The 23567-nt window shown below is 41.4% G+C and overlaps 1 protein-coding gene across 4 annotated transcripts; it reads left to right on the top strand.

Annotated features, from left to right (window-relative positions):
• The first annotated feature begins 805 nt into the window (after nucleotides 1-805).
• On the top strand, nucleotides 806-23549 carry PTER (phosphotriesterase related). 4 transcript variants are annotated; one of them, XM_075048353.1, is made up of 6 exons: nucleotides 806-897; nucleotides 12371-12408; nucleotides 12504-12980; nucleotides 15168-15433; nucleotides 19460-19600; nucleotides 22712-23549. In XM_075048353.1, the coding sequence occupies exons 3-6, from the start codon at nucleotides 12549-12551 to the stop codon at nucleotides 22920-22922; spliced, it is 1050 nt and encodes a 349-aa protein (XP_074904454.1). In that variant the 5' UTR covers nucleotides 806-897; nucleotides 12371-12408; nucleotides 12504-12548; the 3' UTR covers nucleotides 22923-23549. The 4 variants fall into 4 exon arrangements, with proteins under 4 accessions (XP_074904454.1, XP_074904462.1, XP_074904480.1 ...); XM_075048361.1 differs by lacking the exon at nucleotides 12371-12408; XM_075048379.1 differs by lacking the exon at nucleotides 12371-12408 and having other exon boundaries at nucleotides 839-897; nucleotides 12774-12980.
• Nucleotides 23550-23567: the final 18 nt, after the last annotated feature.

The following is a 23567-nucleotide window of genomic DNA, read 5'->3' as shown; positions in this document are numbered from 1 at the left end:
TCCCCTTCCCGGGTTCAGGTAACACTTCTGCACAGCGCACAGGGTGGCTTTGCTGCAGCTTTGGCTGCGTGCGAGGGCTGGAGGAGTTCACTGTCCTTTGTGCCTTTGCTAGACATGCTGCCAGCGTCTGTTTACCCTTCTATAAAATGGAATAGTACCACACAGGATGCTGTGAGCCTTAGGGAAATAAGGCACTTTTGATCCTGGGTGGAAAGTGTAAGAACTTGGTGTCAGCTCTGTTTTCATTTCATACTTTGCACCTGCAAAGTTTTCATCCAGAATCACTGTCATTGTCATCCTGTTTGTGGATACCGTGAAGCGCCTCTTCAACCTTCCCAGTTATTTGCATTGCAAAGGCAAATTAGAAAATGTTGCCTCTTGCAAGCCCAAGCATTCCGCGCCACCTCCCAACCCCCCGAAATGACTCAGTGGATCCAAGCCTCCTCCCTGCTGTGTCAACAAGGGGTACGAGCAAGGACGGGCAGGACGCTCACATCCACCGACTCTCACTCGTACTTGGAGCCAACGCCGGCACCCAACACCGCCGGCCCTCTCTCCAAGGGGGAACGGGCTCCGGGGCAGCACGAACCCCGGGTGGCGGGGAGGGGGCCCAGCGCCAGGGCCCACGGCGGGCACCGAGCCGGGCGGGTCCCCGCAGGCAGCCAGCGGGCCAGCGCTCGCCTCGCCGCCCGGCCGGGGCACCCCGAGCTCCAAAGGCCGCGCCGCCCTCGCCCCCGGCCCGCTCCCCCGCCCCCGGCGCCCGCTCCTGTCCCCGGGGCCGGGCCGCGGCGGGGAAGTCCCGCCCCGCGCGGGGCGGGAGCGGCGGGCTGCTGGGCAGCGGCCCCTGCTGCGGCCGGCGGGGCTGACGTGCTGCCGGCGGAGGGTCCTGCCCGCGGGGTGAGCGAGGGAGCGGGCGGGGTGAGCGAGGGAGCGGGCGGGCGGCGGGGCGCCTTGGAGCCCCGGGGCGCGTCTCCTCAGCCCGCCGAGCCGCTCCGCGTCCTCCCGCGGCCCAGACCCGTCCCGGGCTCACTCTTAATGCCCTCGGCCCGACAAGCGCCCGGGCCGGGAAACTTCGCCGGAGTTGAAGGGCGAGAGCTGCTTCCGTCCCTTCCGCTGCCGGCGCGGCAGGGCCGGAGGCGGGGAGGGCGGGAAGCGGCGGCGGGTAACGGCCGCGCGTCGCCGTCCTGCGGCGCTGTGGCCGCGCCGAGAGGCGGCGGCCTGAGGCGAGCGGGCCGGCCCTTCGTGGCGGGGAGCGCCGGTCTGGGTGCCGGGGCTTAGGGGGCCGCCGCTCCGGGCGGATAAGGGCGCTGAGGCGAGGCGGGGCCCGGCCCGCCCCAGGGCAGCCCCGGCCGAGGGGCCGCTGGCGTGATCAGCGGGAGCGGCGGCGGCGGAGGCGGCGGCGGGAGGGGAGGAGGTAGACGGCCGCCGGGGCAGGCAGGGCTCCTGCGGGGAGACCCGCGGCAAGTCAGGAGCTTGAGGTGACGAACCTCCTTTCCGGAAAAGCGTTTCACAGGATCGGATGATACTTATAGGCAGAGTAACCCCCCAGCTCGGGCGGGCTTCACTGTGTGAGTGAAGCTACGCTGCTATTATTAGTGCTGGTATTTAATATTTGTACAGTCATAACAAGTTAAATATTGGAACTACGTCTTCTCCAGTACTCCTCTCCCATCAGTCTGTGAGGGTGGCTCCGTGAAGGAACAAATGCCTCAATCCAAAACCGGGACCTTCAAAGCCTGCCTTCAGCTGCCTCTCCATCTGGAAGCACCCGCAGCCCTCTGCAAGATGCTTCCAGCGTCGCTTAAGCTTGACGAGGCTCAATAGCAAAGCCCCAGACTTGCCTGTGAGCCTTGGTTGGGATCCATACACCATGCGTTTTCTCCGTGGCCTGAGGTGTGCTGCCCTTTACAAGACACAGTTGCGGCAGATGCCCTGCTCTCTCCTCCCCTTGCACCAGTTTGGCGAGCTGTGGAGGGCAGTGCTGGTTCTGAGTGAGGGAGGTTCAGGTCCCCTCTGCCAAACGTGCTTCAGCGCTGTAGCCAAGCCGCTGCGCAACAGTGGCCTTGGGCGTTTGGCAGCCCCTCCTGCAGCAGGTCCTGTTGTTGTGGTGAGCTTGGTCCCAAGTTGAAGCACACAAGTCCTGTTGGTGAGGAACTCAGATGAGCGTTTTTTGGCCTAGCAAATACATAAATGTATATATGATCTCTGCGAAACTTGTAGGTATAATTATTTTTTTTAAGGTGCGTCTGTTGTTAAGGATGGTGTCTTTTGTATGCTAGAGGCTTGTGATAACTTGAATGAAACAAATCTTTAGCCAGAGGTCCCTTGCTTTTGGAAAATTGTGTTTTGCTTGTCTGGAATTCCCCTGTGCTTTATGCTGGATACATTATTCGACATCCTCTGTTGTAATATGTTCTGTAGTGTTTAAAGGTTGTTGCTTGGTTTCTGCTGGGGGCTGTGTTTCAGTGATGGGTGAAGCGATGCTTCTAATAGGTAGTTTTGTATCTTTTTGTCAGGTACTTTGGGATTGTTATATGAAAGACTACGTAAGTGTCATTTATTATTATGAATGCCTCTCATGTTTTGGAATTTAACAGACATAATATTTGCTATCGTGTCGTCATCATCACGTTCATTTTTTAAGTTATAATCAAAGGTGACAACAATGACATTCAGATGCTTAATTACATTTCACATAGGTGACCAGTGCTAACTTATTAAATTTATGCATGGCGGAGCAGGAACAAGTGTCAATGCTTCCCTCTGTGGTTAGGGAACCGTCAGCTTGCTCCTCATATATAAAAATCAGTATATAGTGAAGCATATGGCACCAACGAGTTTATTAAAGGACTATTTCTCTGAACATTCTGTGGATTTTATTTCTTATTTCACTTGATGTAGATCTAAAATATTTTTTCCATCTTTCAAAACTTGAAATACTGAACAAGGTTAATTTTTTTAGTAAGCTGAAGCCAGGACTTCTTAAGGTTTCATGAAAACAGAGAAAGGAGACTTCTGATTGCATCAGACTGGCCACCTGTCTGGTAGGAGGAGGATTAGAAATCCATCTAGTTTGTGGAAACATAAGGTTCAAGTCCCTGGTTTGATTCAGAGCAGTTTTGAACTTAGATCTTTTGTATTTCTGGAGAATATACAAGTCATTGCATTACCAGCTGTATTGGAAGGGAAAGGAAGTGTCCCATCCCCCTACTTCTAAAAAAAATTTTAATCTTTTTCTCAGAACTGGTAGGATAGGTTTTCTGCTTTAACATAACTTTCTGGTCACAATTTTAAAAGTTTCCTCACAATTTTCTAAGTAGTGGCCATGTCTTTGGTCTGATAGTAAATATGTATGTGGGTAATAATCCAAGAAAGGCATTTTGTGCTAGCAATGTCTGGGATGTGTTTCAGAAGTATTTAACTACTTGGATAAGAAGAAGAAAGTAAGAAGAAAGGCCACCACGTCTCTTATATGACAGTTTTAAGTAAATCACAGTTTTACAGTTGGATCTTGGAAGCATGTAGGATCACTCTTCTCAAAGATATTCTGAAACCTTAATTTTGCCTGGAGCCAAAGCCACAGAGTTTTTCCTGAAGTTACTTCTGTGGAGGAGGGGGGACCAAAGAAGAACGGTATGTATGTTACCTGCTGAGGTGCTCTCTTTTTCTGCTCTTTCGGGATCTCGCCTCTTACCTCAAAGTGTAAAAGGAGAACTGTTTTATCCTACAGTTGTCTTTGCCCTGTCTGGAGTCACTGTAGTGAGGACTAGTCACCAAATGAAAGGAATTTAACTCTTTCCTGTGATTTGTGTACCTTCTGGCAGATGGGTCATTTTCAGATGGGTCTGGAAATGGTCAACTGGTCTTACTGCTCAAACTCTTGTGAGTTGTAAACTTTATTGCAGGACTAGGTTCTTTGTTACTCACTTCAGACTGGGTAGCAAGGATTTTTTAAAGAACAGGTAGTTAGTAGTTTCCAGGACAAAGATACGGAGTTTGTATCTTCTTTCAGAACTACTGTGATATCACATTCAGACAAGACAAAACAGTGGCAGGGTTCTGTGTCCAGTTCTTGTGAAGACTGAAGATTCGGCAATACCTGGAAAGAAAGCAGAAGGATATGCAGGAGACCTGACAGCCTTGTCAGCTTGTGTGTGTTGGTTGTTCCTGCTGTTTCACTATTGTATCCGGCCAAGGGTAAGAACTTGGAACAATAGGAGTTGTACAAGCAAGAGGTCATTGACTTTGACCACTGACAAAGCATGCAGACTCTGTAAAGGCAGTCTCTAAGTTAAAAGATAATGCTTAAGGTACACCCATCAGCTTTAAGCTTTGCCTTGGCTCACATTAACTTTTTTTGTGGGGGCTAGTTTCTTGTTACAGTAGAAGCAGACCTTGAGAAGGGCATATGGCTTCCATTTTCTGACACAGCCATAGAGAACAGTCACAGTGGAAACTGTGAAGGCTTTTCTCAGGGTATTTTTTTTCCAGTGGGTTTTCAGATTGGTTGCAAGTTTTGGGATACAGTTTGCAGTAGTGGGGAACTGAATTTAGTTGTGTGCACCTAAGCCCATCTCTCACTAGTAAAGAAAGTCGTTTTCTGGAAGTCCCTGCTTATCCCAGTTGCTGCAGTCTGTGATCTTGAATGAGGCACTGAAGCCCATCTCCACACTGTTTTCCACTGTGCATGGCTTTACAGGTTTCAGTGGATCGGTGACTTGTACATTCTGCTGGAAGCTGACCTTGGGGTTCATCTGAATTTTTCTAGCTAGTAATGTCCAGTCTTGATCAGGAGGTAGTAATGAACATCACTCTTCCATTGCTTAGATTTGTGTGGTGAGAAGGGTGATGTCTGTTCTTTGGTGTCTTAGACCTCCATCCCTTTTCTCTTTATTTCTGCTTGTAAAGATCCATAGAGTGATTTGGTGTGGCTCTTGGTGGTGGTGCTGCACCAGTGAGTGATAATGCTACATCCAACATGCTTACTGAAATGTTTTAAGCTTATGTGAAAATATTTCAGCGTATATGACCTTAAGCAAAAAACCAATTTAAGTCAATGAGAATAACAGTAAGAGTAGAGTTAGATGTATGCTTCTTTCAAATTTGAAATTTAGAGGGAATGAAGACTGGACATGCATTCCTGAAAAGCACAGACTTTTTTCCTGTATCATCTTGTCCTAGCAAGAAAGAGAGTATGTGCTTGTAGCCCAGCACTCATGAGAAGCAAATACGATTCTGTTTAGGCTTAAGAATACAAATGTACGTATCAACATGCAGGACTCAGCCCATATTTGCATATAGCATAATGTGACTTCAGTTCTGAATATTTGGCCTAAACCCACTATATGTGCATGTAAAATATAATTAATTTAATGTTGGACCCTAGGGGAGAAATTTTATCTGACCTTTTATCAGGAGTAATTTTGGAAGCTGCCCAAAATGTAAAATCCCCTGAAGTTCTTCTAAAGGAGATGTTGATGAACAAAACACTTATGGGGATGTTGGTCTCGGATCTCTCTGAGGAAGAGAAACTTCAATGTGACTTTGCTTGGAGAAGCCTAGATTTTGAGACTGTTATCTGCAGAGAAATAAGGTATAATAAAAGTCTGACTATTCTGTTCACAACAGCTGAACTTCAGCCAAATTAAAAAAAATGTGCAAAGTATTACATACTAAGTGGCTTAGACTCTGCCTCTGGGGCAAATGGTCATGTGCAGATCACGTGTGCTTGCTTTGATCCCAAAGTTATGGCCATACTGTGAAATCAATATGAGAGGCTGCACTTTGTTCTGGTGTGGCTGTTCAACTGTAAGGAAGAAATCTGTTTTATTTATGTCTGGCTCAAAGCCTAGCTAGAGCAAGAATGTGACCCCCAAACCATGTGAAGCTAGAAGGTCTATCTGTCTGCCACTAGTGAAGGAATGGAGGGAATATGCAGTGAAAATTTTCACTTACCCTTTCAGGTGAACATTTAAAAGCTTTGCTTCTCACTTGCCCAGTTCCTCTCCCCAGAGCATGCTTTTTGGAGGTTCTGAGGGCAGGGAATCAATATATTGGCCTTTCACGTACGTGTGATAGTGTTTAAATTTCTCTTAAAATTTAAGTGACTCTGCTTTTAGGTCCTAGAACATTGCCAGTGCCACTCAAGCAACGTAACTACGGTGGTGTGTGTACATGCATGTTTTGCTGGGACTTCTCTTTATCATTGTAGGCTTATATAAGACTTGGCTAAAGCTCTCCTAGTTTTTTTCATAGCACATATTGTAACTTTATATAAAGACTTACTTTCAGTGTCCCTTCTCACTTCTACAGTGTAAAGGTTTTTTGGTTGTTCAAAGCATATATAGGAAATCTAGTGAAAAACAATATTTAGCATTTCTTTTACCTTGGCTTCTCAAGGAAATATATGTTTCTGAATGGTTTGGGGACGAGAGGTAGGTCGCTGAAGGCCACAGCATTAACCCACTATTCTGAGTATCTCCAGAACAGTGTGCTTCAGGAAAAAATGTGCAAAGGTAGTGATAGGTGATGCTTTTTAAATATTTCCCCCAAGAGTTCTCTAGGTTTTGAATCTGTTGGCCAATTTCTACCCAGTTGAGAGATTACACATGTCTGAAGTGGTGAGGTTCTTACGTGCATGAAAATGTATCCGCCCAAAGATGGGAAACTGCAGGTGCCCCATTAAGGGAAGAGCTGCAACATATGCTCATATGGGGTTAGACAGGAGTTCTTGTAGGATAGAGGCGCTGTAAGCATTCCCCTCCTCTCTGAGAAGAGCTTTAGTCAAGGCTTGAAAAATCTCCTGAGTGACATCGGTCCTTAGGACGCAAGGACACCTTGCCTCAGTGTTGATGCTCGTGGAAGTACTAGCATGCCCTTATCCCCTTGGCACACTTCCGCACTAGACAAGGGGCCATACCGTGAAAAGCTGTCATGATACTTGTTTTTTTTTTTTTTTAATTAACAGACTATGGAGGTAGTGAAAAAAAAACCCCACAAATGCCTCTGAATAGGTAAGATTATTTTCCTTGGCTCATTTTTCTGAGTTAGCTTGAAATTTAGCAAATCATGATTATCTCATAGCTCCAGTTTGGGACAGGAAAAAGACCAATGTGACTTCTGACCAATGTCAATTCTGAAGACAAAGAGGAACAATTATGACTTCAATGAGAATAATCTGTGTCACCTTCAGAGAAGCATATCTGCCATTTCTGCAGAAGAGACAGGAGTTTACCCAGAAACCTGCATTTTTCATAGTACCTTTACCTCTTTTCCAAATTCTATTTCTTGGGCAAAATAAACCAAAAGCAGTATGAGATGTGCTGTTAACTCACCTAACACAGAGACAACTAGTGGTGCTGTGAGAGTACCTGTGTAGGAGTATGGTGTCACAGGCTGTTGGACACCTTTGCAGACATTGACACAGAGGGAATTGCTGGGCTAAATGCCAGGTAAGCCTGTATCTGTCCTGGAGCAGGTGCAAGTTCAGTCCTGCTGCTCTCACCCAGCCAGCTGTGGTGAACTCTGCTCCACAGCCCTTGTAGCTGCACTTCCCTGACGCTGTGCATGAGCAAAAAAAGCCATGCTTATTGAAAGCAGTGTATGAGAGAGAGCTGGGTTTCAGGCATGTTTATTCTGTAATTAGTGCTTGTGAATGAATTTTTGAAGATGGTAATGTAGATCTGGCACCCATCTGTCAGAGAAGTTAGGAAACTTGCTTGTCTGGTGGGGAAGAGGAAGAACCGCGGTGGCAGTATTGAGTTCCTTCCACCCCCTAAACCTCTACAGAGTTGGCAGAAGCATGGGGGAAGAGAGAAATAAGTTCATTTTTTAAATTCTTCCTGACAGTCTACATGTGTTCTCCTGCCCTCTGCCTCTCCTCTTCCTTTGTCTTGCTAACTTTTTCCCTCATTGAGAAATGTTTACATGTGGGAAATGGTGAGATAATGCCACATAGATTAGCTAATGGTAATTTACTACAGATGTCACGCATTTCTAATTTGGGGCTTTTACATGCTCTGTAGAAGTTGCTCACAGTAGAATTGAATGCTCAAAGCATTTCCTTCATCTGTAAATATACAGCAAACCTGCACTATGTCACATTTCCTAGGACTGCATGGTTATAAAGGAGAGACCCACTTACAATGCTCTTGATGTAGCCAGGGCAGCCTTTGTTTCTAAATGGCAGCTGTGTTTAACTTTATTTGAATATAATAAATACCTGTTGAGCCATTCTTTTTGCTTTTTTCTAAATTTTGTGTCACAGCAATCTGGATTTAGTGTCAGTGTAATCTCATGTTGTAATATAATGGCAATAGAATTATTCCATACAAGTCTAGAGAGAATCTGTGCTAATACCATTAAAATGTGCTTACCGAATCAAAACAAATGCGGCATTAGCATGTGGAAACTGTGTTTATGTGATTATAATGTTTCAGCAATACAAGATTACTGTAGGAAGCAACTAATGCGAACCTAGAGAGACTTCCCATTAGAAGACTATTAAAATGACACAATGACAGAAGCGCAAGTTTCAGATGGGAAAAGCAAAACCACAAATCTTGTCATCAGTATTCAGGCAAAACATCTATTGAACTCAGTGGAGTTTTTACCAGAGTCAGGAATGCAGTACCATGACCTTTTTAGCAGCAAGTCTCTTTTCTCTTAACAGTACCTCTAGGAAAAATATTTACTTTGCCAGTATTTAGTAGCTGACTAATGGTGAGAATTGTATTTTATGCACCATACAATTGGTGGTTGTAAAGATTTGTCCAGAGTTTTACAGAAATGTTAAGGTATTGTTTCAAGGCTGTTCTGAAATAATACAAGTTTTGTTTATATCTTAAAGCAATTCTCATTTTCTTTTTATCTGAATGTGTAATTTTCAGGAAATACCATTTATTTCTCTGCTTATACAGCACGTGGAGCAGAGAAGCCTTAGTCTATGTAGGAGCACCTTGGCAATACCACAGCATAAACTAGTCATTTCCAAACCCAAAATACCTCTTATTGCCAGATAAGAGCCTACCTATTTATCTTTTGTCATAGGAATTGACACCCTTCCCCTCCCCTCAGACTGGGTTAAGATTCACACATCTTATGTAGGACCATCTAAAACATACTTGTCTTGTCCAAGATTGTTTCTTGGCTCCCTCTGTAGTCCATGGAAGGAGGCCAGTCTTACAGAAAGTGACTTGTCCTGTCCTATCACAAACATTCAAAATAGGCTGCATGAGTTGCCTATAGGTATGTCTTTCCATCTCCACTATGAAAATGGTCTAGATGATTATTCTGTAGAAGACATACATCATTTTAGATGGCTAAATGAGGTGATATGAATTCAGTCCTTGGTGTATGAAAGAAGAAACTTTCTCAGAAGAAAGTTCTACATAAAATAGGGCATGCAAGTCATTAGTAAAGCACACAAACATTGATTTGTGTAGTAACATATACATGCTTAAATTAAGCAGCAGTCCTTATTCCATTTAAAAGCTGTTTGCCCCTAAAATCTGTTTTAAAGACACTAATTAAATTCTGGTTCCATCAGGTGAATCTTACTAGGAATAATGTATTATTTTAGCATAATCAGAGCATGCTGCCTATGTAAATGACAGTAGGGAAGATACCGGGACAGTGGTTTTAAAAATAATTCCAGTCACAGGTTGTTGGCTTTCTTTAGTTTTCATAATTTTTTTATTAAAAGCGGTAGGTTTCTAAAACTGTGTTAGTAAGCAGGCACAGACATTAATATTAATCATATTTTTCATGCAGATAAAATTAGGCCTACTTTAAATGCTGTTTGTGTCAGTTTCTGTTTTTGTGATGCTGCTTATATTTATAAAAATCCTTGGCCTTAATCAAAAGGTTCAATAGTAGGCATTGGTTCTGTAAACTCTGTATGTGTGCTATAATCTTAAATCTAGAGTCTAAAAATCAACAGATTGGTATCTGCTACAGGAGGAACCTGGCACTAGAACTGGTAATTTTAGATGTTTCCTGCTGTTATAAATCAGAAGACAGCAGCCTCAGGCTGTAAGATCTCACACACACAACCATAGGTCTTTGCAGTGGGCAGGCCAGATTAATTAAGGGTAATCTAAATTAACTGTGTCAGAAAGGAATTAGTGTGAACAAATGTTGAAAGTCAACTTTTTATCAAAGTAGTAATCTGAAAGTGAGCAAAAATTCACATTCAATTAGAGTGGCCTTTTTGAGTAACTGCACTATTAAATAGCTAAAAAACTTAAGTGGAAACTTGTTAAGGAAACAGACTGTAATCAATTTGTGTCAAGTTTTATCAAAAGAACTTCAATACTTGTATATTTAATTATATAACAAAATACTTATATAGGTTTGTTTTCCTAACTTAACAAATGGATTTGAAAATTGTCAGTGAACATGGGGAAAGAAAGTCTGTCTCCAATGCAGAGAGTAGTTATCACTCTTTATGCTGTCAGGGTTTTACTGAATACCTGAGTGTAGATATTGAACGTCAGAAAAAAGCGGGGGGGGGGGGGAAGAAGCAAAGGTAATGCAATTATCTTAGAATTATGTTAGTCTCTTTGCTGTGCATATAAGAATGACTCAGATCATTGAACTTTCTCCAAAATAGTGGGTTGCTCTGTAGAGCACCAGCTTTGTTCAAGGATGGAATTAATGACTGGGTTGGACAACTTAATTGAATTGCAGCTAGCAGCAGTTTCTGACTAAGACAGGTATTTTCCTTTTAATTATTTGCTCAAGAATAATATTTTCTGAAATCATGCACTTCTTAATTTATTTGGCAAAAAATAAATCATTATATTAATCAGCCAGCAGTCTGTTCTATGAGAGTAATTATTCTTCTGCCTTCTCAAACAAGTCAACACACTAGTCTAGAAATGAAATTCATAAAAGAACAGTTCTTCCTAAGTCTGCTTTTACACAAAGCAAGCAAACATAGTCAGTCCTTTCTCTTTCTTATGGATGGCCAAGTTTTCATACGAAAATAGCTGCCAGCTCTACAGACTTCACTAGGCAGGTGATATCTGCCTTTTGCAGGGGCTGGGTCACTTTCTTACATTGGTACTCTGGCAATGACTGCTTCTCGTGAGATGAAAGTATCCCCAAAGAGATCTTGACATTCTTGTGCCCTTTGATATGTAGAGTTCAGTGCCCTTCAGATTTCAGTTTTTCTGTCATCCTGGTAGATTAACTTTAGCAGTTAAAAGGAAAACGTCCTCCGAGGGCTTCACCAGTAACAAACCCATGTTTGTGATATTACTGACTAAAAGGGAGACAGAAACGGGAAAGACCTCTGTCTTTAATCAATAATGCATGCTCTAGTTAGTCCTGTCCTCTGGACATGATTAAACATGTATTTTGTTTCATAACTGATGATTTTGGTTGACTAGGGATTATAACTATATATCCTCAAGCCTTTCCAACTAGCATCAGGAAGATCTAACATGAACTGGGTAGTCAGCTATGTTTAACGTTAATATGGCACATAAACAAAAAAGACTACCCCCACTCCCAAAAGAAAAAAATACCCCAAAATCCCAATGGAGAGAGCTGCAGCTAATTCTAACCTGCAGTGAGTCAGGCCAAACTCACAGAGGGCAGATGCCTTTGACATGAACCAACTGCAGGCAGTAGCCTCAACCTGTATCTTTGTCACCACTCATTTGAAGTTTTGAGAAATAACATTGTTTCGTTCATGTTAAAGATGAAGAAAGAAGTCTCTCAGAGGCTGAGCTGTATAAAGTTAAGTGTTAGGATAAGGCACGTTCTTAACTGGTAAAATATTTGGCAAATGAACCTGATGGGAAAAGCACTTTGGCTTTTGCCTCGCTGTTTGGGGGCCACGCTGTATCTTTAGTGACTGTTGTCAGCCTTGGAGGAGTTGTCCTGGGCTGTTCCAGACCTCCACAGCGCAGCTGGCAGGAGAACCTGAGACCCTGTTGAAGCTGAAGGAGCAGATGTTCACCCCCATCCCTGCGTTCCTCCTACAGAGGGGCAGACAAGGTGCCCAAGCACGGACAGCTTCCTCAGCACGCGAAGGGGGCAAGTGAGTCTTGGAGGACACAGATAATTAAGCTGAATGTACCAGTAAGGAATATTCAGCCTTGGTGCCAAGTATGTTCATCTGGTGGCTCAAGCTGACAAAATTTGACAGTTGCTGAAGAGCAGAGAATCCTAAATGAACATGCAGTGGTTGTTATTAAATAGGAAACATTTATCTTAATGTGATATTGACTATAGCACAATAAATGATCACAATTTCCTTGTACTGGAATGTGATATTTTTACATTGTTAGAGTACTGATACCAGTGCAGTTGGGTAAAATAAATGCTTTATTTTTCATGTTGGCAACTCTACTGGAAACAGCGTTTGAAAACGTTCCAGCGAACACACACAGCGTGTAGGTATGTGCGTGAGAGGGAGGAGGGAATTCAGAAATTGTGTAAGAAAAGTTTGCTCTTTCTGAAATGTCTTTGTTTCCTTTCTTCTTCCTTCCCAGATTCTTTTAGAATCTGATTATTTTTTTCCCTTTTGTTGAAGAAAAATGCCTTTCTTGAGAGGCAAAGCGCACACTGTCTTGGGCCCTGTGGAGCCAGACTGCATTGGCTACACATTGACTCATGAACACTTGACTATGAACTACAGCGGCTGCTATTGTCCACCTTCTCCAGGCCAAGAGCATCTGTCTGATGCGCCCATTGAGATGAAGAACTTGTTTTGGATTAAGCAAAATCCCTACAGCCATAAAGAAAACCTTCTTTTGTATCAGGAAACAGATGCTGTGAAGGAGGAGCTGTTGCATTTTAAAGCAGCAGGAGGTGGGACGATTGTGGAAAACACAACCACAGGAATTGGTCGGGATATGAATACTTTGAAGAAACTTGCTGAAGAAACTGGAGTCCATATTATTGCTGGGGCTGGGTTTTATGTGGATTCCTCTCATTCTTCTCAAACACAGGCCATGACAGTGGAGCAGGTGAGTCCTAACCATTGCTTCAGTGTCTCTCTTCTATGAATTATCCCTGGGTGAATCAAAGTTGGAGAGAAATTCCACCAAAATAGATGGTATCTAGAAGTTCTCAACGTGAAAAAACTTGGGAACAGCATTAGTGTTTGTGTATTATAGCTGGACCAGCACTACTTGAGTGTGCTGGGATTATCTGTCAGCATTTCCAATTAAGCTTCATTTTCTCTCAGGGGTTTGTTATAATGCAACAGTAAAAGTAAAATAGAGTACATCATGTGTGGGCATCTGGTACAACACCAATTATCCTGTTCTTTTTACAATTTTTAAGGAAGGAGTATTTCCCTTCTACCTCTTTTGTCTCTTTTTCTGGCTAATTGCTTCCTAATGAGATCACCCAGAATTCCTGTAAAAAGCATAAATAACTGCAATATTTATAGGACAGTTGTAAATCATTGCTCTGCTCAGGCTGCTGTATGTTATATCTCTCTTCTCTACCATTTGTCCAGACTTTTCAGGGCAGAGTTTACATCAGATTATTTGTACGGTGCCTAAGACAGTGTGTTAATAATGACTGAGGTCCCCAGATATTCCTATAATAATAAATATTCATCTTTTAATAAGAAAATGTGATGATAGGGAGAAGAGGGAAGGGAACACTCCAAGGCAGGAGGCTATGAATGTGGATGAACAGAGCTGAGAAAATTTTTTAAAAATCTGTCACAGTTTACAAATTAGTCAAATTAATTTTAAAAATCAATGGTCAAAACTTGAGCAGTGCTGCTAACCACACGGGACCCAAGCTGGCCCAAGCTGTACGGAACCACACTACTTTTCCTAAATATTCCTCCATTACTTCAAATTTGATACAAATACATTTCTTGGGCCAAAGGTTTCCCTTCTGTATTTGGTGGACTGCTGGAGATGCACAGATGTCCTGTACTCAGCAGGTAATCAATACTTAATCCAATCAAGAAGACAGTTACTTAGAAAGGGTTGTGCAGTGCCTGATCTGTGATAACTGGTGGTTCCTCATTTGCCAGTGAATTTGACATGATGATAAGTTTTCTGATTAGACAAAGGCAATTTGAATATTTTGAGAGATGTTCTTCAGGAGAGGAGTGAATTCTATATCTGGTTGTCTACAGAAATGGTTGGTAGACTGGTTATACATGAAGCAGAAGGTGTGTGATCACAGGATAAAGTGTTGGGCAGAAGCCTGCTCTGAATTGTAATAGCTTGGACTGACTTTTGTGTGTTGAGTATTTACCAATATGTTGTATGATGCTGTCGAGGAGACAAGGTGTAGAGTAACAAAAGTTACAGATTTATTTGAAAATTGGTTTGGGGTTTTTCAGTTTCCTGGATTTGCTTGCAAATGTTCCTTCTTCCTTTGCTCACTTCATTCTTCTTTAAAATCATGATTTCCTTTAACATTTAGGGCCAAAGAGTTAGAAGGTCATCGTCAGTGCCACTTTGTGCTCTCGATTCTGAATGTGTGCTTTAAGATCTATGGCCTATTCTGGAAAAGAAAAACTAAAGCTTTTGTAACAAATTGCTTTTTTTAGGAGATTCTGATGTCTTTTTTGCCTATGAATATTTTAAAAGCAAGCTAATTTTGACCCAGTAAATTTGTCAGCTGAGCTTTGTTCTTGTAGTTCTGAAGTCAGTGGAGCTCCTGTTGTTTTGCATTGGCATTCCCACAAGCAGGATTTGCCTTAAAATTGTCTCTTCAGGATCTTTGCCAGTTTCTACCTTCCATATCTGAATGACAAGGTTTCCTTATTCTCTGATCCCTTGTTTTGCAATGAATCACATTGAATTGTTTCTGGAGCCACTTCAGGAGTGTGAGACACAGGTTTCATGATAAACTAACTTTTTTTTTTTTTTTTAAATTAGTCTCAGCCTAAATCAGTGTTCAAGTTATATGTAGACCAGCTATCTTGGCAAATCTGGACAACTGTGTGAGTGGATACTGTTAAATTGATTTGCTTCTGTGTTTATTTTGGTCTCAGTGAATGGCTAGCATAACATTAGTTGACAGAAACCAGATTTTAACTGCAGTGTTTTCACACAACCCAACTATTAAGTTCAGAAATATCTCGGGAGTATAACTAGCACAGTGTCCATAGGCCAAATTTGATATTATTTAACACAAATAGTATTAATAACCCCAAATCTCATTTTCCTGTTCTCTAGCTTACAGGCATTATTGTTGATGAGATACTCAATGGAGCAGATGGAACTAACATCAAGTGTGGTGTGGTGGGAGAAATAGGTTGCTCCTGGCCTTTGACTCAGAGTGAACACAGAGTGCTTCAGGCAACAGCGCAGGCTCAGACACAGCTTGGGTGCCCCGTTATCATCCATCCTGGCAGGAACAGCGGTGCACCTTTCCAGATTATCCGCATTCTGCAGGAAGCTGGGGCCGATATTTCAAAAACAGTCATGTCTCACCTCGACAGGTAAGCAGACTATTCTCCTGTCCTTCTGGCAGTGTTGCCACAACTCACTGGGGTTTTGGGGAACTATGCTGCAAATAGCTAGGCTTCTGTTGTGCACTGGGATCACAACATGAAGAATTATTTTTAAGTTTACTGACTTAAAAATAACTGCTTATATAGAGCTTGATCAGCTTCCAGCACTTCAGTCAGGATCAGCTTTTAGATTCACATTGACAAAAAGATTTTGGGATTTTAAATGCTCTCTTTGAAGGCCTGGGAGTGAGATTAGGAATAACTGTAGCCACATATTTTAAAAATGGGAATTCCATTAATTTGTATCCCTGCACAAATCCCTGTATTTACAAAGCATTGGACACTGAGCAGCTCTCACCAAATTGGGTGGGAAGTTGCTGGGCTTCCAGCGTTTTTGAAAACTGGGCCACTCTTAAGGCCATTACCAAAATCTCACAGAAGCTAATGGAGAACTTGATTTGGCTGGATTCGGGATCAAAGCAGAAGGCAGATCTTTAACATTCTGCTACCAGACAAAAGAAATATTGCTTAAAAAGAAAACAGTTGTGTTTTGTATAGTTCTTAGCATAGACCAGTGAGCTAAGTTTTAGTTTCCTTGAGAGCAAAAACCAGGAGCACCACATCAGACATGGAGGTGAATTGGGATGATTTTTTCTCTCTCTGGTTTAGAAACACAGCCTCTATTACCAAATCAGTTTTGTGTGACCTTGTGTTGCTGATGGTAAGCTGGAAAATGTCCAAGCATTGATTAGTTTGGCCAGTTGCTGAATAATGGAGACTGTTTGTGGTCATATGATTCTCAGCAATTGGATTGTTTGCCCTCAATGTAAGTGTAATACAGGCAAGAGCACTGTGCTCCAAATTTCTAATGGTTATAGGCTCTTAAGAGCTTGCAAATCGAGCTACAGGTGTTTTCTATTCCCACAAAGCTCAATGTTTTACTTGGGGATTTTTAGGAGCATAAAATTCAGTGCCATGAAATTTTATTTACATTTGATTTTATATAAATGATATGGGCTTTCTTTATGTGTTTACCTGTATTCCATTGTATCTATAGCTATATTTTTCTCTCCTTTTTAAAGAAAAACTGATTACTTAAGTCTTTTTATGAAAGAGGACTGAGCAAGCTGCAGGTGTCGGTACTTACATAGCCATTTTGATACAACATAAACATCCAGTTATGTTTTTTTGCCTTTATACACTGTTGTAAATCACTGAATTCAGTGATTGCTGGAAAATAAGCAATATAAGTAGGAAAACAGTCAAGAGAGAGGTGCAGTTTCACTAACTGCCTCTGATGCACAATATGACATTTCCTTAGACTCCTTCTATCATTACTTTCACACATTCAGGTTGGCACTTGCTATAACATAGACTCTAAACTACTGTGAAGTTTGGCTTTGCAATGTGCATTTAACATTTTAAGTCTCCTCCAGTGAGAAAAATCCATGTGGGAGCATCCCAGTCCCTTAAATGTGAGATAAATTTGTACATAGCTCCATATTTCATATCTGCTTTTGACATAGAATGATAGTTTTCAGGTGGATTTACAGTCAAATGATAAAACTAAAATCCTGGCTACCATGTTTTACAATTTAGCACCTTAGAACTAAAGGTAGCAAGTGTCCATAGTGAAACTATAGTGTAGATAAAGGCTGGGAAGCAAAAGCTATCCAGTCTTGGCTTTGGCCATTTATTAGGGATTAAGGTTATAAAGGTATCTTGGTAGAGATCAACATTGATTCACTTGAGTAGCTTTTGTTAGAAGACTCACAGCAACCGTTACGAATGCCTGCTTGGTAATGGTTTGGTGGGTGTCCCTGCTGTAATTTATGGATGAGGTCCAAACTACAGGATGCTTCTCTGTGTCCCATCTCCTTTTCCATGCACTCAGGGCTGCTCAGGGACACGTGTTGACCAAACACCTAATTCCAGCATAGAGATTAGCAATTTGACCTGAGAACTGCTGCTGCTGCTACATCCCTGTGGTTTACAAGGAGACCCAACAGCTGATGAAATTAAGCTCTCCTGCTCTTTGTTGGGACAGAGCACCGAAAAGCACAACATTAACAGTAGTTTTAAAAAGAAATTGTTCTGGCTGTGATTTTGAAATATATCGCTGGGTGGTTTTTGCCGCCTGCACAGGATTGAATACTCTTGGCTACCATCTCCCTGTGAACTGAGCAGGGCTGGATCTAAAATAACCCGTTCTCTTGCTCTGCACTTTGAAAACTCATTTGGTGATAAATGTTCAATCTCTGTAAACTGTAACATTTATTTAAAAATAACACTTTTTATTAATTACAGTTGGCAAGTCTTAGACTCCTGCTGATGGCAGGCTTGTTTGAACAAGGGTTTTCTCTCTCTCAACCCATCTGTTCCTCCTACTTGGTCCTGTTGTTAAGTCATAATATTGAAATCGTGACATCAGTGTCGCGGAGGCTTACAAGAAATTAAATTATGCAGGTGATAAACTCAAAATAAACTTCATTGTAACCAAAACTGTTTAACAGGTGATAAACTAAAAATGAAGTTAGTTCTAATCAAAATCATTTAGTGCTCTGATAAATATTAGTGAACTACAGGTTCAAGATGTTGAACGGAGCTAATAATACACAACCGACTTAAAAATTCTTAAGCTTTAGAAATGAGGATCCAAAATGTGCAATCACTCACCTAAAAGATGAGGGCTCTCAACCTGCAGGAGTTACCTTGGGCAGCGTCCCGACCCACGGGGCAAGCCCCCAACTGCAGACCCACTGCTCTGAGGAGTACTGGCTCCATTTGCCCTTCAGCGGGCCTCCATTTATACCCCAGTTGAATCTGAGCTGTGGTCATACATGGTTAATGGTCGGGAAGTTTCTTTTGACCGAAGTGTTCCGTTGACTGAGGGCCTTGCCTTTAGACCGAAGAGTGTACGTGACAGTCGTTACTGGGGAGAGCTGCGGTTCAACGGTCGGGAGGTTTTGAGGGGTTTCGGTCTTTACCAGGGTGGGTGCGCCTGCCACAATCAGTCATTTCCATAGCAATGGACTGTGATGTAATTGGATAGGGTGAAATTACTTTGTGACATCAATATCTGCAATAATAAAAAAATTAAACTACTGCCCTTTTGGTTAACTGTGCTGTTCTTGTGGAAACTTATTTTTTTCGTTAGATGAAAAAAATTGTGTTGTGGTTATAAAGATAAAATTACAATGTATCATTTGAGTGGTTTTGTTTTCCTTTGGATAGCTTATACTCTTGGTAAATACATTTCAAAGAAACAAAAATATTCTAGAGAACGCTTGTTTCAGTTGCCATTCTTTCCAAATGAGTGATGGGTTTTAGTTCCTTCACTTTTCAAATCTGCTGCAAAGTCCATGTCCCAGGTACTCACAGTGCCATTATATATTTTGGTGAGAGCATTTCCTTAAGGCGTTCTGGCCAGATCCCAGTGCAAACAATGATATATTGCTGTTCTAATGACAATCTAGAAACAGCACTGTACAGAATAGAAACTAAAGACAAAGTTGTGTATTACCGGTGTGTGATGGATGAAACAAGCCCTGGATGTAGCTGTCTCTTGTAACTCTGTTGGGAAAGTAAATCTGTCTTGTGTAAGTAATCCATTGTCTGTTTTTTTAAATGTCACTATGAATTAACCTGCTCCTTAAATGTCCTTCCTTGTTAGGTTGTCTGTTGAGAGGGTTAGTGATATCAAAAGTAAGTAACTCTCCTGTTTCCATTTAAAGATTATCATAAATGTTTTCATTATTTAATGGGGGAAGAGTTGGTTTTGTTTTGGTTTTTTTAATGCATGAAGTCCCAGATGAATGTGAGAAGGACAATGCTCTGTATCAGCTTAAGTTGCATGTGTCAAACAGGACTCCTGTTTTTCAAAAGGATGAATTAAATCTTAGATTATTGGTTTTGTTCCTTGCAAGTAGGAAATCACAAAATACCTATCCTTGCATCATGAGATTTTTTTTCTTCCTATTACAATGCTGACTTTGTGTTATATATGTTCTGTAGGACTATATTTGATACAAAGGAGCTTCTGGAATTTGCTAAACTTGGATGCTATTTAGAGTATGACCTATTTGGTACAGAATTTCTTCATTACCAGTTCCATCCTGATATTGACATGCCGAGCGACAGTGAAAGAGTTGCAAGGTATCTGCTTCCATGCAGTTTAAGCTATATCATTGCCATTGCCATATGAATATTTGGTATTTGTTTTAAGGCCATCACAGAGTGATTCTGCTTGCTGTTCAAAATTGTCTTTTTTCATACTAAAATAATGACTTTTTTTTTTCCTGCTGCCGTCACACCTTTAGAGCAGCATTTATAATTTCTTCTATCTGCAAAGGAAGATGTAGACTTATAGTGTTACAGAAAGTTGCTTGAGAAGAAGATCAAGAGCTTTTTTAACTTCATTCTCTATCCTAATTCCAAGCTGATCTGGTTGAATTTTATCATTTACTGCATTTATATAAATTGTAAAAAAAGGAAAGGCTGGAGATAGTGGGTTTATGTTAGGGTTTGGCTTTTGTTTGAAACATAGTACTGGAAACCTAGTGCTGCTACTAAGCATCATCTGAGCCTGTTACATCACCTCACAAATGTGCTAACAGAGCAAAACTCACTGCTTGTCTTGGGTGGATTTGATCCTGTCCTTCTGTCCTGAAAACCAGACTTTTTTCTTTCAAGCACTTTATCAGCTCTCTTCCCCCTCTCCTTTTGCCCTTTGTCTCTTTTGAAGGATGAGATTTCTGTCTCCTCAGAACTCCCATGCTCCTTACACTCACAATGAAAATATTGGGCCCACTGGCAGGATACCGCTTCCCTGCTTCTCGTCAGCACATGCAGTCTCAGCTCAGCTGCACAGCTAATCTGTTGGGCTGTGCTAACAAAGGTTTTGCCAAGGAGATGCATTCCTTCCAGAAACTGTCTGAGACAGGTAGGATCAGCTGGGAATGGGCATCTCACTCCTTCCACTCCATCTGGAGGTGTGATCCTCCTGTGCTGTTTGTCCACAGTGTCCATGTGCAGCGAAGTGGCAGGTTTCTGAGGGGTGTGCCTTTTTTCCTTCCAGAGTCACAAACAGTTCTTTAATTCTCCTTCATGAGAAAGATTTTACGATGCCTGATCACTAATGAAGTAACTTTCTAGCTTTCGCTTACATTTCAGACATAGCTTCCCTCCCCCTCATTGTCAGATTAACCTCAACACTAATCTTCCCTGTTTTCAGACTCTTCTCTTCTTAAGAAGGTGCCGTGGTTACTATTCTGCTTACTACCAAGTCTTTGCTGCTGCTTTTCACACTAGAAATCATTTCTCTGTCTTGAGGGCTCTCAGTCTTGCACTCAGTATTTTAAACTGTTGCAATGAACCCACAGCTTTCACATTTAGAATAGGTAAAGTTGCTCCCCTCCTGTGTGCCTCCTCCCCTCTCCTGTGCCATGGGAGGTCAGCGTGTACAGAAGCACTGTGAGGAATATGTGTAGAAGAATGGACTATGCCTTGGTTAACAAGTGCTTGTTCAACCGTGGCAAGTTTTCATTCTATCCATGACACTTGCTCAGTCACCGACGTCTTAAACTCTCTGGCATTTGAGTATTTCTTGCAGCAGGCTGTTTATAGGAAGAAAATACAAAAAATTTGTCTTCTCATTGTATGGTGTGAATATGTGCATTTGAGTTAGAAGTGCCATTAAATGGAAAAAACTGAATTTTTTCAGGGACAGTTTTTCTTTGAGTCAGAAGCAAGTACTAACTAGACTTAAGGAATGAGCAAAAACCAGCAATGAATATGGAATATAAAGGACCATATGCCTCTCAAACCAATGAAATTAGTCCAAATATGAAAGGAGATGATTCTAAGAAGATGTTTGGTCAGCAAAGAACTTAGTCCCTCCAGTGTCATTGCTCTTACTCTCCAGTTGGCTTGTGGTCTCTCTGTATTTCAGGCTGGAGAAGATACTTGTGACGTTGTAATACTACAGCATACGTAGTGTTGTGCACTATATGGGACTATTTACGGTGTTTTTTTGAAAGATGCTAATATTTTACCAGGATCTGTCTTTCTTGCCTTCTTCCTGCTGCCTATATTGATTTGATCCTGCTACATGTATCTCCTCATAACTAACTGTAATAAAAAGTGACAGTAAGGGCTTTCAGATACAGTGCGGTTACTTACTTATAAAACTAGTATTTGCTTTCTTGCTGATCAACACACGGTCAGGAAGGTAAGATTTAGAATTTCACAGTGCTGGCAAATGATGGAATTGGGTGCCTTCAGGAGGAACAAGCACTTTCCAGGTCTGGTCTATCCGTCTCTGCCACTTTAATGCTGCAATCTACTGCCAAACTAAACGGAAGCTTAGTGGGAAACTTAACAGTCATGCAATACAGGAGTTCAGACATCCACCGAATAAATTCTAAAAAATGAGCTGAGCAAAGGATTAAGGTTACCAGAGTGAAATGTGGAACAGAAGGACTTGTTGTAGCAGACGTGCTACAAGGGAGTGACCAGAAGGATCGCTTCTTTTTCCAAGCTGACTTCTTGTCATTTTGCCAAGTGTGTTTAGCTGGGCCGCCACAGTAACTCCTCTTATTCCCTGGCATATGCTAGCACTGTGCAGTGCCTGTCTTATTTATCTTCTTCTTTAATGAACATCTTTGAAATGTGTTTGGATGATATGGAACTGTCTATATAGAATATGATGCTGACAACTTCAAATTTTTATTACCCTGGTTTGCTAAATGGGAATTAACTAAAGATGTGTAAGTATTTGTGTAATTGAGCCAGGCTTCCTAAATGACCTGTCACACACAGGGTCTGGTCATTAACAAATGTAATGGGACTAGCTTTGTGACAGCAGCAAGAACTAACCTGCTGAAAAGGAGTTTATGTAGGAAATTACTACTTAACGCATATCTATAAAACCTGTGTCCCATGCTTGGTGATGCTGAAGCTCTTGAATTCCTCCGTGGACTTAATGGGACTGGGAATGCAAAGTCATGCGCCAACTGGAGTTTTCCTTCTCCACTTTGAGATGTGTAGTGGTATGTTTTCAGAGGTGGGTTTTTTTCATTCAATAAAGTATGTGTTTTAATTTCAATTAAGTATAAGGAATATGTCTTCTGAGGACCTAAAAATAAGTATTTTCAGTTATAATACAGTCCAGCAGTACACTAATGTGAAAAACGTAAACCCTGCCCAGTTCTGTGCTGCTGCAGAGTGAGAACCTTTCACTGATGGATGTGCTTTTTACTTTTGCAGGATTCGTATGCTGATCGATGAAGGCTATGAAGACAGAATTCTGATTGCTCATGATGTGCACACTAAGAATAGGTTGATGAAATATGGAGGTCATGGATATTCACATATCCTTAAAAATATAGTTCCTAAAATGCTAATTAGAGGCATATCCCAAGATAAAATTGATAAAATACTCCTAGCAAATCCAAAGCGGTGGTTGACTTTTAAGTAGGAATGATGAGTAAATATTCCTATGTTATAGGGAAGCTTGATAAAATTCAGATTTGTTTCAGGAGAGCACTCATTTTAAAAGTTGGTTCTTTTCAGAGAAACTGGAAGTTATTAATTAGATGCGAACAAACTGATTATGACTTTTCTTTTTAATTAGAATGACAAAATTACGTATTCTCTCTGCATTTTCTCCTTTCTAAAAGTCTGTTCATGAATGATTAACTGGGTATGAGCCTACCTGCAAAGTCTTTCCAATTGAAATTTTAAAATTTTTTCTAGAGAGTAATCTAATACTATTATTAGATGTTACCCAAAAATATTTTTGAAGATGCATCATCTGGACATTGAAGGAAATTATGGTTTTCAGTTAAATTCCCCTTCTCCAGGGGGTGATTTTAATCCTTGTAATATTGACAATCTTCTAATTATCCTTAGATTCTTTAAATAATGCTTGATAAAAGACTGGGGTTTTTAAATAGCTTCCGTAGACAACAGAAGGCAAAAGGAATCTCAAATAATTCTGAAAAGATATTGTTTCTTTCTAGTTTAACAATTTACATATTTTTAACTGAAAGTGTAAAAAATACATGGAAAAATACATTTTTTGAATAAAGCAATTTGATGACCTTTTAAACTGTGTGCAGTA

This window comes from Buteo buteo, chromosome 2, assembly GCF_964188355.1.
Source record: "Buteo buteo chromosome 2, bButBut1.hap1.1, whole genome shotgun sequence".
Classification (NCBI taxonomy): domain Eukaryota; kingdom Metazoa; phylum Chordata; class Aves; order Accipitriformes; family Accipitridae; genus Buteo; species Buteo buteo.
Note: the sequence above shows the minus strand (reverse complement) of the source record. Positions and strands in the feature narration are given on the sequence as shown.

What these genes read in the sequence shown, in the direction of transcription:
- PTER (XM_075048361.1), top strand. Translation starts at nt 12,549, where the DNA reads ATGCCTTTCTTGAGAGGCAAAGCGCACACTGTCTTGGGCCCTGTGGAG. An exon ending in GTCATGTCTCACCTCGACAG is followed by an intron (nt 15,434 to 19,459) that starts GTAAGCAGACTA and finishes TATGTTCTGTAG; the next exon opens with GACTATATTTGATACAAAGG. An exon ending in GACAGTGAAAGAGTTGCAAG is followed by an intron (nt 19,601 to 22,711) that starts GTATCTGCTTCC and finishes TTACTTTTGCAG; the next exon opens with GATTCGTATGCTGATCGATG.